This window comes from Anomaloglossus baeobatrachus, chromosome 8 (assembly GCF_048569485.1).
Source record: "Anomaloglossus baeobatrachus isolate aAnoBae1 chromosome 8, aAnoBae1.hap1, whole genome shotgun sequence".
NCBI lineage: Eukaryota > Metazoa > Chordata > Amphibia > Anura > Aromobatidae > Anomaloglossus > Anomaloglossus baeobatrachus.
In genome coordinates, this window is record NC_134360.1 from 197848882 (window position 1) to 197868428 (window position 19547).

The following is a 19547-nucleotide window of genomic DNA, read 5'->3' on the forward strand; positions in this document are numbered from 1 at the left end:
ACTTTGGCTTGGACCGTGAAGAAGGCAGTTTATACCGCCGAAACGGTGGCAGCTATAGGCATAGAAGTGGGGTGTAGGTATAGTAAAATAGCCATGCGCTACGCAATGAAACCACCTATAGCGCCACCTGGTGGAAAACAATGGAGATAGCATTTTTATCTCGAAAACGGAATGAGATCGAGAAAAAAAAGTGAATTACAAAGTTGTGGGGCATCATCAATTCAATACGAATCAACACCTTGCATACAGAAATGCTATGATTAGAACGTGTAAAACTCACAAGGCTGCGGACGTGAAGCGATACCTCATGGAGACCTTCCTACAAGTCATTGGGTATGGTGGCTGCATGGAGTGGCCTCCACGCTCACCTGACCTGACCCCATTGGACTTCTTTCTGTGAGGTCACATCCAACAGCAGGTGTATTGCGACCCCTCCACCAACATTGCAGGACCTACGACGACGTATCACAGATGCTTGTGCAAACATGTCACCTACCATATTGCACAACGTGCAGCAAGATACAGTATGCTGTCCAGATGTGCATTGCAGCTGACGGTGGCCACTTTGAGCATCAAAGTTAAATGAGCGCCATATGCGTGACCAGCATTCAATGTTTTGTGGGGGTCATGGGTTTCATATCATAGCATTTCTGTATGCAAGGTGTCAATTCGTATTGAATTGATGATGCCCTACAATTTTTTTAATTAATTTTTTTTCTCTATCTCGTTCCGTTTTCAAGATAGAAATGCTAACTCGTTGTTTTCCACCAGGTGGCGCTAAAGGTGATTTCATTGCGTAGTGCATGGCTACTTTACTATACCTAGACACCACTTCTATGCCTATAGCTGCCGCCGTTCTCAAGTTAATGGCGGTGGACAGGATATGGGTGGACACACTGTATGATCACAGACATGGTGTGGATTGTAGGAATTGTGTTGCATTTCTCAGGGTCATTGCTTTCACTGCCCTAATACTGGAGTGATGATAGAGGCCAGTGTGAGGGGTGTACTCACTTTTTTATATTCTATATGCTTGTTTATATCATGTATTTTCTAAATTATTTCTTAAAAAGAAGTTTCTGAGCAGAAGAAAAAAAATGATAGAAATTTCCAGAAATCAGCATGTTGGCTTGCAGTAAGTCACGCTGACATTGCTTCCTCTTCCTCCCTGTGCTATAATTTGATAGAAATTATGCGTCTCCATCACAAGTGTATTTTGCAATCTTGTTTGTAACCATCATGTCGCCCTTTGTAAACCGCGGTACAGGTCAATATAAAAATCCATGCATTCACACGACAGGTTGTATTAAACATTTTAATTAAAAGTTGTTGTTTTTTTTTTACATTAGACTTAAAACAATTACTAAATACAAAATAGGTTAAAGAGTACATGTAATAATAGGTGAGGTACACAGCCACATCCCAGCGGCGTTCATGCATATAAAAGTCTTGGCAGCTGAATAGTTGATCCATGATTAAACAGGGTTGATTTTGGTGCCTGGAAGACTAGGACAGAGAAGGCTTTGGCAACGCTTCATCTACGCTTCTTGATGCTTTGTGTGCAGTCTCCACTTGGTCCTTCTATAAGTAAGGTCACTTCTTTGGTCAGTTGGACACTTCTATACAATAGAACATATTGCAGCTGGTCCGCGGTATTCAGGACCCATCCTCTTGTGCGTCAAACTGTTCATCATATGCCTGAGATGAAAGGAAGGATTCCCATGTGGCAAGGCACTGCAGAAAGAAGACAGATGTACACATGAAAATTCTGTTTATTCACTGAAGGAATTGGAAATGATCTGCTAAAAATGTAGAAGCAAGAAAAAAGATAAATGGAAATGATGTGCAAAAGAATAAAAAGCCGAAATAATAATACTGCACAATGCTGGACACCCATTCTGTGTGTGCCCCATCGATACCTGCAGTGTCAGTGCGTGCGTGCTCATACACAGGTTTATGTTCAGGCAGCGCTCTTTCTGGGCAAGCGAGCGCTGCCAATCAAGCGAGTTAGCACGACATGCTAATTGTGGGGGCAAAGGGTACAACAAGCACACAAATTTATACGGATTACTTTTTATGGATGGTAAAGGGAAATATTATTACATTATAGATATGATCTTTATAAGGGCTATGTCTCACTATATAACCACGTGCTTAGTGTAATTTACAATATAGGAGGAGATTTGTCCACTTTTTCCAGAAGCTCTCCCCTTTTCGAAAGAACTGAATACACCGATTATAAGGGAAAACCAAACAAACAAGGGATTGACAGAGCGTACAACAGACATCTGATTTAACAGCAAAATTATACCGGGATAGTAACTGTCTATCTGTCTCTCTCACAGTCTCTGTCTATCTCTGTCTGTCTTTTGTATCAGTCTCTATGTCTCTCTCTATCTTTGTGTCTCTGTGTCTGTCTGTCTCTCTTTCCCCCATCTGTCTCTTTCCCCGGTCTGTCTCTCTCTGTCTCTCCCTGTCTCTTTCCCTGTCTGCCTCTTTTCCAATGTGTCTTTCTGTCTGTCTGTCTTGCTTTTTTTTCCTATCTGTTTGTCTCTGTTTCTTTTCCTGTGTGCCTCTTTCTCTGTCTGTGCCTGTCTATCTCCACACACATACGTACACATAGATACCTATAGTGGGGAAGCATAAGTAAAATAAGTATTTGATAAACTACCAAATGTGCAAGTTTTCCCACCTACATGGTCTGTAATGTTTATCGTAGGTAACTTCAATTGTGACAGAATAAAAAAAAAAATACAGAAAATCACATTGTATGATTTTTAAATAATTCAAGATAAACAAGAACCATCAACCCAGTCAAACAGCCTGGAATACGGGCAAGTATGTGTGATACCCCCGCTGGATATGAAGACAGGAAAAACCGCTGATCCAGTCCAGAGAACAAAGAAGGTGCAAGATAGAAAGAAATAATGTTAGTTTCTAATGTTCTGCACTGATACAAAAATGGGTGAGTTCTGGTCCCTACGCATATGCTTAGTGGGACATACTCTGAAATATAGTACACATCTATTTATCACACATCACAATTTTTGAACAAATTTAATGTTTAGTTATTTATTGCAAATTTGTTTATTTTATTTTCTTTATATGATCTTTATATGCATATATCATTATCTTGTAGATATGCAAATGTTTTTATTACGTCATGTTTTCACTGCAATCTCTTTTCCCGCTCGTTTTCTTCAAGAGGGATGGTCCTTGTGACGTCAATGTGGCTATTTAATGTATGTCAGCATGCACAATTTTAGATTTGATGTTTCTTGGTTCTTGACTGTCCTGAGGAAGGGAGCAGTGCTCCTGAAACGCGTAGACCTATGCCAACAATAAAGATACGTTAATCTTACTTTTCCATAAGTGATCATTGGCGCGGCATTATCACCCTTCTCTATTTTCCTCTGTAATCTTATTCGGTCTGGAGAACCATGCAAGATCTTCCCACGTGGGGTACAGATGACTGAGAAAAATCAGGAACCAGCCCAGAACTACACAGGAGGACCTGGTCAATGACCTGAAGAGAATTAGGACCACAGTCTCAAAGATTACCACTAGTAACACACTAGACCATCATGGATTAAAATCCTGCAGGGCACGCAAGGTTCCCCTGCTCATGCCAGCATATTTTCAAGCCTATTTGAAGCTCAATAATGAACAGCTGGATGATCCAGAGGGTGCATGGGACAATTTCATGTGGTCAGATGAGACGAAAATTTAAGTTTTTGTTATCAACTTCACTCACCATATTTGGAAGAAGAAGAATGGAGTACAACCCCAAGAACACTGTCCCAACCATGAAACATGAGGGATGGACACATTATTTGGGCGTGCTTTTCTGCAAAGGGAACAGGACGACTGCACTGTATTGAAGGGAGGATGAATGGGGTCATGTAACGCAAGATTTGGGCCAACAATCTCCTTCCCTCAGTAAGAGCTTTGCAGATGGACCATGGCTATGTCTTCTAACATGACAATGACCTGAAACACACAGTCAAGGCAAGTAAGGAGTGGCTCTGTAAGAAGCATTTCAAAATCCTGAAGTGGCCTAGCCAGTCTCCAGACCTGAACCTAATAGAAAATCTTTGGAGGGAGCTGAAACTCAATGTTACCCAGTGAAAGCCACGAAACCTGAAAGATCTGGAGACGATATGTATGGAGGAGAGGGCCAAAATCCCTGCTGCAGTGTGTGCAAACCTGGTCAAGAATCACAGGAAATGTCTGACCTCTGTAATTGCAAACAAAAGGTTTCTACCAAATACGAAGTTTTGATTTTCTATTGTCTCAAATACTTATTTTCCCCAGTGTGTGTGTGTATATAAATAATAAAAATTGCACCTAACACAGTAAACAGCAGATCTTAAAGCCATTCAGCTGGAAATCCATAATCGGGATAGGATACACAATGTGCGCAAACATTTAGACATACACCAGGCAACTGGTTATTACCTTGTAATTTACTATTGTATTATATGTAATTTTTTTTTCCAAGAAAACCATTGTAGCATCCAGAGGAAGCTCAGGATCAACCCCCTCCTTATGTCACAATTACATGGGGTGGGAAAGTATGGCTGACTCTATATGTAATTGAACCATTTTGTCTTCTAGGTTTGGAGAGACGATTATACCTGTTGACAACTTAATATCAATATCTCAGATACAGATGCTAGTGTTATTTTGAAAAATAAAAAAAAAGAAAATATAAAAACTTAAATTGCTCGGTTACTTCACATAGAAGACACTTACAGAAAATGTATTTACAGAAATCTTTCACTATACTTAGGGCTTAGAGAATTAAAAAGGAGGATAGCAGTGGTGTAACTGGAAACTTGTGGGCTCCAGTGCTAAATCTCCAACTTGCCTCCAAGTATGACAGGTCTTTAATTGCATTAATCATCTCACATGCGTAAAATGGACCTTTCGGGCCACCATATACCCCCCCTGCACCTATTAATAGGGTAAGGTGGCTTTTTTTTGTTTGCTATGATGAGCACTAAAATAATGATTCAAGGGTATACAGCAAGTGACAATTCTGTCACTTGCTACTTACATTTTTTCTTCTTCTATCATATACTGTATACTTTTGAATAGAACACCCAATCTGCTGGAGTAATGTAATCTTGTAAAATTACTTTTCTTTTGAGGTCTAAAGGGAGAACTTTTCTCCTTGTGGAGACTGACAAACCAATTTGGCTGTCAGTGGTGAGGAGTCTTATAGCTGCAACGCTCCTCTGGGATATGTTCAAATTGTCTCTTCAGGGACCAAGGAGACTAACTCTAGTGCCACCTATTGGAAGTAGCAATCCTTAAAGTCAAAAGTGGCTCTTTAACGAGCCTTTTCATATGACCTAGGATTTCTGCCAGATCAGAACCTCAATTTGCAGACACGGTGTTTCGGGATGATTGTCCCTCGTCAGTGCAAAGTATGAGATCTGATTTGGCTTTATGAGAAGGTAAAGTGGGGTCTAAGGAGAGAACTTTTCTCCTTGCAGAGACTGATACTTCTTTTGAGATGAGTGGACCCGTGGAAGTTCGGTCCAGTGGGTTTAGCCAAACTTTAAATTACCGGGACCCGGACTTGACCTGAACCCCAATTGAAGTCACTAATTGTGCAGTTCGGGTCTCCCCCTACACGCACACTACATCTGATCACGCTGTTGTTACCCCCAGTGTGAGCCAATGAAACACTGCATGCAGCTCGCACAGGACAGAGCACTGAGCGTACCCGAGCACAGCGATGCTCGAGAGTGGTGTTCATACATAAAGCACCCGATATCCAAAGTCTGTTTTTTGTATAAAGTCTGTGTTTGGTACAAAACACCAAAACACTGAACCTCAGGTTCACTCATCTCTACTCTTCTTTTAATGCTAGATTGGATTTTTAAAAGGGTTTCATGGTTACATTTACAATGCAATTAAAACTTAGTTATTACATAATACCGTATATACTCAAGTTTTTCAGCCCACTTTTTTATGCTGAAAACACCCTCCTCGGCTTATACTCAAGTGAGGTTCTCACAAATAATTATTCTCACCTCCATTCCTGCAGCATCTTCTTACCTGCTTCTTGCGGACCGCAGGCACATAGACCCCTCCTTGATCGTATCCAGGGAACAGGGATGCCGCTGCTGTCATCGCTTTACTGCAGTTGAATGCTTTGTGGCATTCAGCTGCAGTAAAGCGGTTACGACAGCCCTGTTCACCGGACGCAATCATGGAGGGGTCTGTGTGCCTGCAGTCCGCAAGAAGCAGACCTGGATGATCACCACATCTGGTGCATGGTGCCGCTGATGTAGACAGCGCTTTACTTCACTTAAATGATTTGCGGCGCCACAAAACATTCAGCTGCAGTAAAGCACTGCCAGCAGCTGCGGCACAGTGCACTAGACGCGATCAAGGGGTGCTTCTTGTGGACCGCAGGCACATAGATCAGGAAGCACCCATCCATGATCGTGTCTGGTACACGGTGCTGCTGCTGCTGGCAATGCTTTCCTGCAGCTAAAAACTTTGTGGTGCCGCAAATCATTCAAGTGAAGTAAAGCGCTAACGACGATAGCAACGGCTCCTACACTGGCAGCGATCTACGAAGGGTCTGTGTGCCTGCGGTCTGCAAAAAACAGGTAAGAGGACAATGCAGAAACAGAGGACAGGTGAGAATAATTTTTGTGTGTGTATGTGAATAACGGCATATAAGGGGATGAGAACATTACTAAATGATGGGGCACATACAGTGCACAAAGATGGGCACATTACTATAGGGCACATTACTACAAGGGGGAACAAGGATGGGGCACAATACTATGGGGCACATTACTACAGGGCACAATGATGGACACATTACTACAAGGGGGGCACAAGAATCGGCACATTACATTATTATTTATTGGTATCTATTTCTATTTTTGAAATTTACCAGCTGCATTTCCCACCCTAGGCTTATACTCACGTCAATAAGTTTTCCCAGTTTTTTGGGGTAAAATTAGGGGCCTTGGCTTATACTCAGGACCGAATATATTCGAGTATATTCGGCAAATGAATCCAACTTTCTCAATTTTTTTTCCAATTTTTATGCAAATATGATCAAAGAATTTTGGAACTGCCAACAAACAGTGATCAAGCGCATGTGCGCCTGTTTCTGGATGGTGCGTGACAGGATCCTTTTTTCGAGATAGATGTGCCATACATTTATCCTATCTTAATGGCATATCATGTGGGGCACCAATATCAATAGTGCGAAATATTAACTCAGAATTGTGTTTTCAGCCACTTAAGATTAATAATCATTTCACTGAAAACAAGCAGATCTTGAACACGGCAATTAACTCTTTATTAAAGAGTGCATTGCATTGTGTAATATATGCTATGTATTCCTATGGCTGCCAGAAGCCGCATCATTACTATGGATCACGTATAACTTACTCTTAACATATTAACTTATTATTTGGCTTGGAAAAAAAAATCCCAAAGTGAAAACACTTTAAATCAGCAGGTATTCAAATTAAGAAAAAAAAAACACATTAAAAAGAAGGTTATTGATGGCACGCCGCAACCATTTATCATCATTAGAAAGTGAATGGCTCTTTATGAGGCATCAAAATCAACCAGGATCATCCCTGATTGTAATAACAGTACCGTCAGACTGGCAGCTACGAGCAATATCTCTCTTCCTTGAAAAGTGCAGGAAGATTACACTCCTTTAAATAGCATTAATTATCTTGGGACTCAATGGATTTTGTTATCTTCAACTAAGACTCACATTCCTATATTACAAAAAAGAATAAAACTACAAGCCGGGGTCATCTCAGGGAAGTATGGGGTCTTCCTACCTCGTCTTGTTACTCATCTACACATATACATCACAGATCATGTAGAAGGGAGGATCGTTACTGAAGCTTTTCTTCAAAGACATAGGTCTACAGAGCAGTAAGCACCATTAGGGTCCAGCAGAAAGGATGGGGAATGAGCATTAAGAGCGTTGCGGTGGTCTAGGGCTAATGCGGGAATCTGATCTGCATGGTTAAAAGGGAACCGGTCAGCAGACTTGGGGCCTATAAGCTGTGGCCACCACCAGTGGGCTCTTATTTGCAGCATTCTAACATACTGTATATAGGAGCACAGGCCGCTGTGTAGAATGTAAAAATCACTTTATAATATTCACCTAAACGATCGCTGCGGTGGAGTTGGGTCAGATGGGAGTCTTCGTCCTTCGGTGCCGGTGCCTCCTCTTTCGGCCATCTTTGTCATCCTTCTTCTGAAGCCAGGTTGCATGACGCGTCCTACGTCATCCACACTCGCCGGCATTGAGGTTCTCCGCAGGCGCACTTTATTCTGCCCTTACCGGTACCGAGCACGGCGGGGTACAGGATACTAGATCAGGAAAGAGCTTCAAGCACCTTGGTAATTAACCTGTGGAGGATAGTCTCTTTATGAACTTTCCCCAAGAGCTCAGAGATTGGAAGCATCAGCACAACGCGGGGGAAAGGGTTCTCCAAAATACACAACCCACTGAAATCACAAGTGCCAGTCATCAAGAGCACAGCTGCCATACACACGGGTAGCGGGGCCCCGAAAGCTTCAAGCCAAGGGGCCACAACTGTCAATCAATTTGTGCACAGAGGCAGGGCTCCGGACTTACCAAGTGACACTGGTGGGAGCGGGACCTGGACGGGTTTCCCCCGTAGAGACTGCGGTGCCTGGAGACTTTGGTTTACCATCTGTGTGAGTGTCTGCTTATTCCACCAATCCAGCACCAAGACTACCGCAGTGAGTAAACGGTTTCCCCTGCACCCTGCGCTCTCCAGCATTCACCAAATACCCACTATCCGGGGCCTTGCCTACCTGCGGAGGGACTGATACCTGGCTGCCCCACACCATCTACTCCCATCGGCAGTGGCGGTACATCCCTTTACCGCAACCCGCAGGTGGCGTCACGAACATTCATCCCCTGTAAATATCCCCTTACATTTGAAGTGGCCGCAAGCCCCCGGGTCCGGAGACCCTCGAGCCACAGCAACCCCGGATCCGAGCAGTTCGACTGCTGCTGGGGCGGCACATCAGCATTACTGCTCAATGAATAAACTTAAAGAATGAATTAATTAATTAATCCTGGCTCTTGGAAGAAAAAAGGAAATAATGAAGGCAGAGAACAGAGAAGAGAAGAAAAAAAAAAATCACCCGATTGAAAAAGGGTTACAGAATCTTGCAGATGAAAAATAAATAGAGATAGAAGCCATGAAATCCAAAATGTTACAATGAGAAAAAATAATGCAGTTAGGTTTCCACCTGTATCTAATGAGTCTTCCCAAAGCACAAAATCTAGAATGGTTCATCTGAGCTCGAAGGCCTAGTATGACTGAGAAAACTTCATAAAACACATTTGTTTTATCTAGAATTATTTGATGGCTGGTTGCCCAGAAAAAAAAAAAGAGTAACATTAGCAAAAATCAAAGATATGAAATTTTGCACCTTTTAGACAACCATATTACTAAGACAAATGGCATCAGGCCGGTCCCGAAGATTAAATGTGAATTTAATACCATGTACAACGTGCAGAATCATTTTTCAGTTGCTACCAGGAGAATAAGTTGGGAAGTGAACTGAGAAGACCTAGACATCGTATTTAATTATACATCTGTCACTATAGGGAATGTATCAATGGACGGCCAATATAATAAAATGCAAGCCTCACAACTATCTGGATTTTATAGATTACGTTTGTGGCAAATCTAAGAGTTATTCTCATCTTTATCAAAGCCTTGAAGCGGATTCTTTACTTGGAACAGCTTCAAGGGGCCGTCCACTACGGAATAACCTGACTGTGCACTTTACATCACATTCTGTAATGCATTTTTTTTATTGTTTTTTTCCACATCAAAAGGATTTAAATAAATTATGGAAATTTAGCAATTTTTACACCGGCCCCTAAGGTTTTTATTTAGACTTCAAATTTCTGTTTCAAGAAATCCACATGTACATTAGCTGCTATTAACAGATTCTTACCTTTATGTTAAAGGGAACCTGTCACCACGTTTTTGGCCTAGAAGCTGCGGCCACCACCACTGGGCTCTTATATACAGCATTCTAACATGCTGTATATAAGAGCCCAGACCGCTGTGTAGAACATAAAAAACACTTTATAATACTTACCTAACAGTCGCGCGGTGGGCCTTATGGGTGTCTCCGATGTCCGGTGCCAGCGACGCCTCTCTTGTCCATCTTAGTGCTCCTTCTTCTCTAGCCGCGGTGCATGACGGGTCCGACGTTATCCACACTCTCCGGCATTCAGGTCCTGAGCAGGCGCACTTTGATCTGCCCTGAGCAGGGCAGATCAAAGTATTGTAGTGTGTATGACGTAGCCGCATCATGCACCGCGGCTTCAGAAAGAGGACGAAGATGACTGAAAGAGACGGCACCGGACAACGGAGACGCCCATAAGGCTCACCACAGCGACCGTTACGTATTATAAGGTGTTTTTTAGGTTATACCCCCGGCATGGGCTCTTATACACAACATTAGAATGTTGTTTACAAGAGCCCAGTGGTGGTGGCCGCAGCTTATAGGCCAAAAAAGTGGTGACAGGTTCCCTTTAAGTAGCTAATGACCACTCACAAAGGGGAGGGGGCAGGGTCCGCTATGACATTGCATGCTGTGATTGGTGGATTCTGTGTTATCAGCTGTGCACGGAAGTGTCACCTGTCATTGTAATCCTGCCTCTAATAATAAGGAGCCTGCTGAAAACTCTACCTGAAAGGACAGATGGATTCTAATAAAGGCCAAGAAACCACCAAATTACCAAACGTAAAAAACCCCCAAACATTTAACACAAAAAAACTATTTAAACAATAGGTCATTCCCTCTAAAGTTGAATATTACAAAATAAGAAATTAGTATCTTGCTTCTCCAGTGACTGTCTGCAGCGGTGTAGATATGGTGCTATCTAAGCCTTAAAGTGTAACGGTTTAAATTTTTATTCCATAAATAGTACACATGAAAATAAGCAACTTTGTAATATATCTTATCAGAGAAATCTGCTTCTTTCTGTACCAAAATTGATCAGTCATTATCAAAATTCTCAGTTCTGGAGGTAAAATCTGTACTCAGTGAAGCCTTTCCCAATACTGAGATAGCGTAGTAGATGGTAGTTGGTGCTGATGAGATTCTATGCAGACAGAGGAGGAAGGGGCAGAGCGCTGTCTTTAGATCCTCCCATCATCATAGAAACTCCTTAGTAACAACAATTTCAAGGGTGCCAACACTTTTGGCCATGACTATGTATTTATACACTATAAAGAGAAGGGCTGCACACCAGCGACAGTGCAAGGGGAATAAATGTAAAGCAGAAACTGCTGTGTGAATACGGACATGAAAAATACAATAGCTATATGTAAGAATGAAAATGTGACAATGGAATCTGCATTACTGCCATGAACTAAAGAATAAGGAGAAATTTAGCTACTGAATTGATCAATACAATAGAGGCCCAACACCTCGTCACGGTATTCTCTTACATTGGGGTCCCTAGCTAATGTGTGTCCTCTCTTGGAGTTAAAAAAAAAACTACCGTGTATGGAAAGCTGAGACCCAGGCTATATATGCGTATAATGTGGACTGGCGATAGGTGTGGGTGGGGCCCACACCTATCACAAACGAAAGACTACAAGCATATTAAGAAATAATGTTTGGAACACCATGCTAAGTCTGAACTGGGTGCAAAAACCCTAAAAAACTTCACTATATCAAGAGAAGGGCTGCACACCAGCGACAGTGCAAGGGGAATAAATGTAAAGCAGAAACTACTATGTGAATACGAACATGAAAAATACAATAGCTATATCAAACACTGAGGACTCTCAGTTTTTAAACAATTTTTTTATAGCTATATGTAAAAATGAAAATATGACAATGGTATCTGTATAACTGCCATGAACTTTAAGAATAAAGAAAAATTAAGCTATTGAATTGATCACTACAACAGAGCCCCAACACCTCGTCACGGTATTCTCTTACATAGGGGTCCCTAGCTATTGTGTGTCCTCTCTTGATCAATTCAGTAGCTAAATTTCTCTTTATTCTTAAAGTTCATAGCAGTTATGCATATAACATTGTCATATTTTCATTTTTACATATAGCTATTGTATTTTTCTTGTCAGTATTCACATAGCAGTTTCGGCTTTACATTTATTCCGCTTGCACTGTCGCTGGTGTGCAGCCCTTCTATTTATATAGTGGGTTTTTGCACCCAGTTCAAACTTAGCATGATGTTCCAAACATTACTTCTTAATATGTATTTATACACACACACACACACACTATATATGTATGCATGTATGTGGAGATTATATATATATATATATATATATATATATATATATATATATATATATATATATATATATATATATATATATATGTGTATATATACAGTCATATGAAAAAGTTTGGGCACCCTATTAATGTTAACCTTTTTTCTTTATAACAATTTGGGTTTTTGCAACAGCTATTTCAGTTTCATATATCTAATAACTGATGGACTCAGTAATATTTCTGAATTGAAATGAGGTTTATTGTACTAACAGGAAATGTGCAATCTGCATTTAAACTAAATTTGACAGGTGCATAAGTATGGGCACCCTTATCAATCTCTTGATTTGAACACTCCTAACTACGTTTTACTGACTTACTGAAGCACTAAATTGGTTTTGTAACCTCATTGAGCTTTGAACTTCATAGGGAAGTGTATCCAATCATGAGAAACGGTATTTAAGGTGGCCACTTGCAAGTTGTTCTCCTATTTGAATCTCCTATGAAGAGTGGCATCATGGGCTCCTCAAAACAACTCTCAAATGATCTGAAACAAAGATTATTCAACATAGTTGTTCAGGGGAAGGATACAAAAAGTTGTCTCAGAGATTTAAACTGTCAGTTTCCACTGTGAGGAACATAGTAAGGAAATGGAAGAACACAGGTACAGTTCTTGTTAAGCCCAGAAGTGGCAGGCCAAGAAAAGCACTTGCTACCCACAGTAAAATTTGGTGGAGGTTCCATCATGCTTTGGGGCTGTGTGGCCAATGCCGGCACCGGGAATCTTGTTAAAGTTGATGGTCGCATGGATTCAACTTAGTATCAGCAGATTCTTGACAATAATGTGCAAGAATCAGTGACAAAGTTGAAGTTACGCAGGGGATGGATATTTCAGCAAGACAATGATCCAAAGCACCGCTCCTAATCTACTCAGGCATTCATGCAGAGGAACAATTACAATGTTCTGGAATGGCCATCCCAGTCCCCAGACCTGAATATCATTGAAAATCTGTGGGATGATTTGAAGCGGCTGTCCATGCTTGGCGACCATCAAACTTAACTGAACTGGAATTGTTTTGTAAACAGGAATGGTCAAATATACCTTCATCCAGGATCCAGGAACTCATTAAAAGCTACAGGAAGCGACTAGAGGCTGTTATTTTTGCAAAAGGAGGATCTACAAAATATTAATGTCACTTTTATGTTGAGGTGCCCATACTTATGCACCGGTCAAATTTAGTTTAAATGCGGATTGCACATTTTCTGTTAGTACAATAAACCTCATCTCAATCCAGAAATATTACTCAGTCCATCAGTTATTAGATATATGAAACTGAAATAGCTGTTGCAAAAACCCAAACTGTTATAAAGAAAAAAGGTTAACATTAATAGGGGTGCCCAAACTTTTTCATATATGACTGATCACACACACACACACCCATATGTGCATACATGTTCATATATACATAGAGAAAAAGAGGGAATCACAGAGAAATAGAAGGAGAAAGAGGGAATGCAAGAAAATGAGAGCAAAAAATAGCGTGAGGAAGACAGAAAAGGATAAAGAAAAAGAAAGGAAGAGAACGAAAGCGAGGGAAAGTGACTATTAAAACACCAAAGAAATTTCTGACATATTGTAAAGGTACATTGACAAGCAAAAAAGAACAATGTATTGAACTTTTGATTTTCCGGCTCCATATCTCCACTACAGCTTTGAGCATCAGTGTGCCTTCATTTTATAGACAATCATCTTGGCTATCTCCTCCATAAATTTGACTCGCAGCTATTTAGCATATGATTAGTTGTATAGATTCTTGCCATGTCACTACATTGTTACTGTTTTGCTTCTGGAGTTTGATTTTTTTTTCTTCCTGTATACTACAAATTACACCCTGTTCTCACGTTCCAATAGCTCAGTGTGTTATTAGGTTGCTTCCTGAGGGAAAGGTCACTGGTTTGAATCGAGGAGCAGCCATGAAGATGATTTTCCAAGAAAAGAGAAACAGCATCATCCAGCTCATCAACAGAGGTCTCTCGGGCTACGCAAATTTCCAACTGCATCATGTGAGGCCATGACAGCTGTAAGAATCTGAAATTAAGTTAGTCCATCCATTCAAAAGTTCAGAGATGGACATACAGGCAAAATATTGGATTTAACAAGCTGACTCATAAGGTGATTAGTAGCAATGAGACTAAAGTCAATAGACTAGGCCTGGATGGGTGCAAATTGGTCTGAAAAAAACAAGCAAAAAAGGAGCTAATGGATCAAGAAATTGAAGGAAGTGTCAATTTCAGTAGAGGGAGCCAGATATGGAGTTGCTACATGGCTAAAGGCGTTGAATGCTTGACTAGGATCGATGGTGGTCTCAATGCTGAGCTTTATCAGTAACCTACAAGAGGAATTATTTCGTACACAGTATGGATATGAAAAGGATGACATAGTGTTCCAGCAGGACAACGATCCGAAATATACAGTACAGACCAAAAGTTTGGACACACTTTTTCATCTGTTAAACGGAGACTTTGTGCAGCAGGCCTTCATGGTAAAATAGCTGCTAGGAAACCACTACTAAGGACAGGCAACAAGCAGAAGAGACTTGTTTGGGCTAAAGAACACAAGGAATGGACGTTAGACCAGTGGAAATCTGTGCTTTGGTCTGCTGAGTAAATTTGAGATCTTTGGATCCAACCACCGTGTCTTTGTAGAAAAGGTGAATGGATGGACTCTACATGGCTGGTTCCCACCCACCGTGAAGCATGGAGGAGGAGGTGTGATGGTGTGGGGGTGCTTTTCTGGTGACACTGTTGGGGATTTATTCAAAATTGAAGGCATACAGAACCAGCATGCCTACCACAGCATCTTGCAGCTGTGTGCTATTCCATCCGGTTTGTGTTTAGTTGGACCATCATTTACTTTTCAACAGGACAATGACCCCAAACACACCTCCAGGCTGTGTAAGAGCTATTTGACTAAGAAGGAGAGTGATGGGGTGCTACGCCAGATAACCTGGCCTTCACAGTCACCAGACCTGAACCCAATCGAGATGGTTTGGGGTGAGCTGGACCGCAGAGTGAAGGCAAAAGGGCCAACAAGTGCTAAGCATCTCTGGGAACTCCTTCAAGTTTGTTGGAAAACCATTTCCAGTGACTATCTCTTGAATCTCATCAAGAGAATGCCAAGCGTGTGCAAAGTAGTAATGAAAGCAAAAGGTGGCTACTTTGAAGAACCTAGAATATAAGACAGATTTTCAGTTGTTTCACACTTTTTTTTTCTTTAAGTATTTCATTCCACGTTTTAATTCATAGTTTTGATGCCTTCAATGTGAATCTACAATTTTCAGAGTCCTGAAAATAAAGAAAACTCTTAGATTAAGAAGGGAAGGTGTGTCCAAACTTTTGGTCTGTACTGTACGTCGAGACTGGAGAAGAAATGGTTCAATGACAATGAAGTAGAGGTGTTTGATTGGCCCCCAACAGTCCCCAGACCTCATCCCAACCAAACACTTGTGGGGAGAGTTAAAGGAAAAGCTGTATACATACCAAAGAGAGTCCGACCAGTATGCTTCAACATTGGGAACGTGTAGGAGAGACCTGGGATCAGATTTAGCTTGTGACATGCTTGAATTTGATCGAGAGCATGCACAGAAGAATTCAGGGAGTGGTGAAAGCGAAAACATGGATTTACAAAATACTAACAAAATAATAAAAGTTTCAATTTAGAATTTTAGGAGCAAAACAGTAACAATGCATTGACATGTCAAGAATTCGCATAACTAATATATGTATGAGATAGTGAAGATGATTGTCTATAAAATGTAGTCTCATGCCTGCTTTACACGAATCGACCGATCGTGCGATTTCACGATCGATCGTACCCGCCCGTGTCGCACAAAGTCGTGAAACCCCCATCACACGTACTTACCTCCCGGGCGACGTCGCTGTTCGCGGCAAACATCCTCTTCCTGAAGGGGGAGGGACGTTCGGTGTCACAGCGACGTCACACAGCCGCCAGCCAATAGAAGCGAAGGGACGGAGATGAGCGGGACGGAAACATCCCGCCCACATCCTTCCTTCCGCATAGCCGCCGGGAGCCGCGGGACGCAGGTAAGTTGTGTTCATCGTTACCGGGGTGTCACACGGAGCGAGGTGTGCTACCCCGGGTATGATGAACAACCGGCGCCATTTTAATTAAACAATTTTTTTAAAACTGAGTGACGAGTACACGACTCACGATTTGTGAGCGATACTGCGTCGCTCGGAGGTGTCACACGAGATGACGTCGTGAACGATGCCGGATGTGCGTCACGAAAACCGTGACCCCGACGATGCATCGCACGATACCTCGTCTCGTGTAAAGCACCCTTCATGCCCAAAGCTGTAGTGGGTGGTGAAATATGGAGCCTGAAAGTCAAAAGTTCAAAACATTGTTATCCTTTTGCTTGTCAGTGTACATTATTAGTTCTCCAATGTCAATGACTGGATATAACTCAGTGAGCGCGAGTAAGTACATAGGACACAGTCCAGCATTTGAGTTGTCTAATAACCTGGAAATTTACATTTTATAATGCAGATTTCTATGACAAAGACTCAGCAATTATAGTGTGGTTTAGGACTCGTCCATGTGTGAACCTGGTCTACAGGTAATTAACTATCCTATATATTGGCATGTATGATAAATTATCCGACAGCTTTTATAAAATATATCATGAATTATCTCTGTCTTGTTGTATTTTTCAACCGCAAGGCACAAATGTCACAGAGCGGAGGTTAACCTTTGCCTAAATACGCATTTTCCAATTCTGCCAATCACCCACAATTGGGTTTAATTAGTTAATTCCAGACTGTATGTTATTCCTAATTAGCCTGGGCCACTCCATTTGGCTTTCAATATTCCGGTGTAAGTACAGAAATAATGCACAGACGGACAGAGTCGCCGTAACAATGGGGATTTTAATTAAATATTCTGAGTGTATTATTTAAAATCAGACTTTTACGTCTTAATTAGTATTTGGCCATTGGCTTTACTGGAGGATTCCCAGTGGCTTTAGTCAGTTTTCTTTAGTTTAGCTGTAGGATTTTTCACCGTAGCCTCATTATTAGAGACAGATGTCTACAGCTCCAGCTGCGAGTAATGTAATAGAATATGAGGTGCACATCTGTTTACAGCTTTATGGTGCCTAAAAGGTACTGTCATTCCACATAAAACCTGTAGAAAATTACGGTCTTGCTCATATCACCAAGATAAAATTGCTTTTGTGGCACATACTCTTAGGTGTGTGAAAACTATTCCAACTTTTATGTCATGTAACTTGCCATCCGCTCATTTTGAGTATGTAGGTCCCTTTTATCAGCAACCTGCAAGCACTATAGGATCTGGCGGGAACTTTCCTCATCTCCCAGAATGCATTGTTCCTGCTACTGACCAATAGTTGCCTTCCTTAAAGAGGTTGTCTATTACTAGGACAACCTCTTCTGATCCCACATGTTTCCCCCAGGTAAAATAAAGCCTATACTCACCTCCCGTACCGCCGCTCTTCCACAGGTGTAGGGACTCGCTGTGCCACGGCTCAAGTGGGGTTGTCACGTCACGCGAGCCCTGCGTCCAATCAGCCCCAGCTTTCTTCTCCCCGCCTTACTACCAAACGAGTTAATCAACAAGTGAGTGCTAAGCTCACTTCCTGTTGATTGCTCGTTTGGTCTGGAGGCAGAGAGCCCAAAGTCGGCGCTGATTGGATGCAGGGCTCGCGTGGCGTCACAGCCCCATTTGAGCCCTGGCACCGCGAGCCCAGACACCGGTGGAAGAGCGGCGGTACGGGAGGAGAGTATAGGCTGTATTTTAACTGGGGTAAACATATGGCATCAGAAGCGGTTGTCCTAGTAGGGGATACCCCTTTTAAACTGAAAGCCTACCTCTTTGTTATGCCTGTATACAGTTTTTCAGACAGGAAAGGAGTAGTTGAGGCACAGACCTGTTCCTATTTCCTGTAATCGGTCTCAGATGGATTACACTTCGCAACGGGGAGTAAATTTGGCAGTAGAGAGACATTGTATTGCTTTATGTCAAATAATGACTTTTAGTACTCTGCAGATTATCTATGCCCCACAGTATCTACCAAATCAGGTCAAGTTGTCTAAAAGACAATTTAGAACAGGGGTCTCAAACACACGGCCCCTGAGACTCATCTGCAACCCGAGGGACACTGGAGATCCTACACATCCTCGGGACAGCAGAAAGAATGCCGAAGAAGGAGCGCACCGGTGCCGATTAATAGCATCATGCCGAAGTGCAATGTGGCGTAGCGCAATGTATCGGAGCAAAGGCATCTCCATCCCTCACGGCTGGATCGCTGGGGATAAGTGAATATGGAGGATATGATATTTTTAAACCATTTCCTGACATCCGTCATACATATACGAGTGGAAGGTAAGTTCCTGCAAACCACTGTACAGGTATAGAACGATGAACGGTGGTTGTCAGCTGAGTATAATGGCTCACCATCCTCAATGGTTGACAGCTGATTATAATGCTCACCATCCTCAGTGGTTGTCAGCTCAATATAATGGCTCACTATCCTCAGTGGTTGTCAGATGAATATAGTAGCTCACCATCCTCGGTGGCTGTCAGCTGAATTTAATTGCCGACACCCTGCTGCAACAGATACAATCAGGGGTGGCATGGTGGCTCAGTGGTTAGCATTGTTGCTTTGCAGCGCTGGAGTCCTAAGTGCAAATCCCACCAAGGACAAAATGTGCAAGGAGTTTGTATGTCCTCTCTGTGTTTGCGTGACTTTCCTCTAGGTATTTTGGTTTCCTCCCACACGCCAAAAACATATTGATAGGGAATGTAGATTGCAAGCCCTAATGAGGACAGTGACGATGCTTCTGTCTGTAAAGCGCTGCAGAATCAGATGGCGCTGTATAAGTGAATCAAACTGATTGCAGCCATTTAACCCCTTAGCTGCTGCTGTCAATAGTGACAGTGATATTCAGATGGTTATTTGAGGGAAAGGCCTTCTGCTTCAAGCCGATCAGCACCCGGTAATCACAAATTGACCTGTAAAGACCTGCAATCAGCTGGCTCTAAAAGGCGAAGTGTTTGTGTGAAACGTAAAGATGTTCTATCCTGCAGTACAGAGATATTGCAGTAGATCCACAATGAGGCAAGTAAAAGTAGAAGTCTTTTAAAAAAAAAATCCCATGAAAAATAAAGGAAAATATTTTACCACGAAAGACAATTT

General features: G+C 41.9%; 1 protein-coding gene across 1 annotated transcript in view; it reads right to left on the reverse strand.

Moving 5' to 3' along the window:
• Positions 1-1314: 1314 nt before the first annotated feature.
• Positions 1315-19547, reverse strand: part of SNX7 (sorting nexin 7) — a 130787-nt gene continuing 112554 nt past the window's right edge. The window contains exon 9 of the mRNA XM_075321042.1: positions 1315-1734. Coding sequence (XP_075177157.1) covers positions 1657-1734 — 78 coding nt within the window. The 3' untranslated portion in view covers positions 1315-1656. The remainder of the gene's footprint in view (positions 1735-19547) is intronic.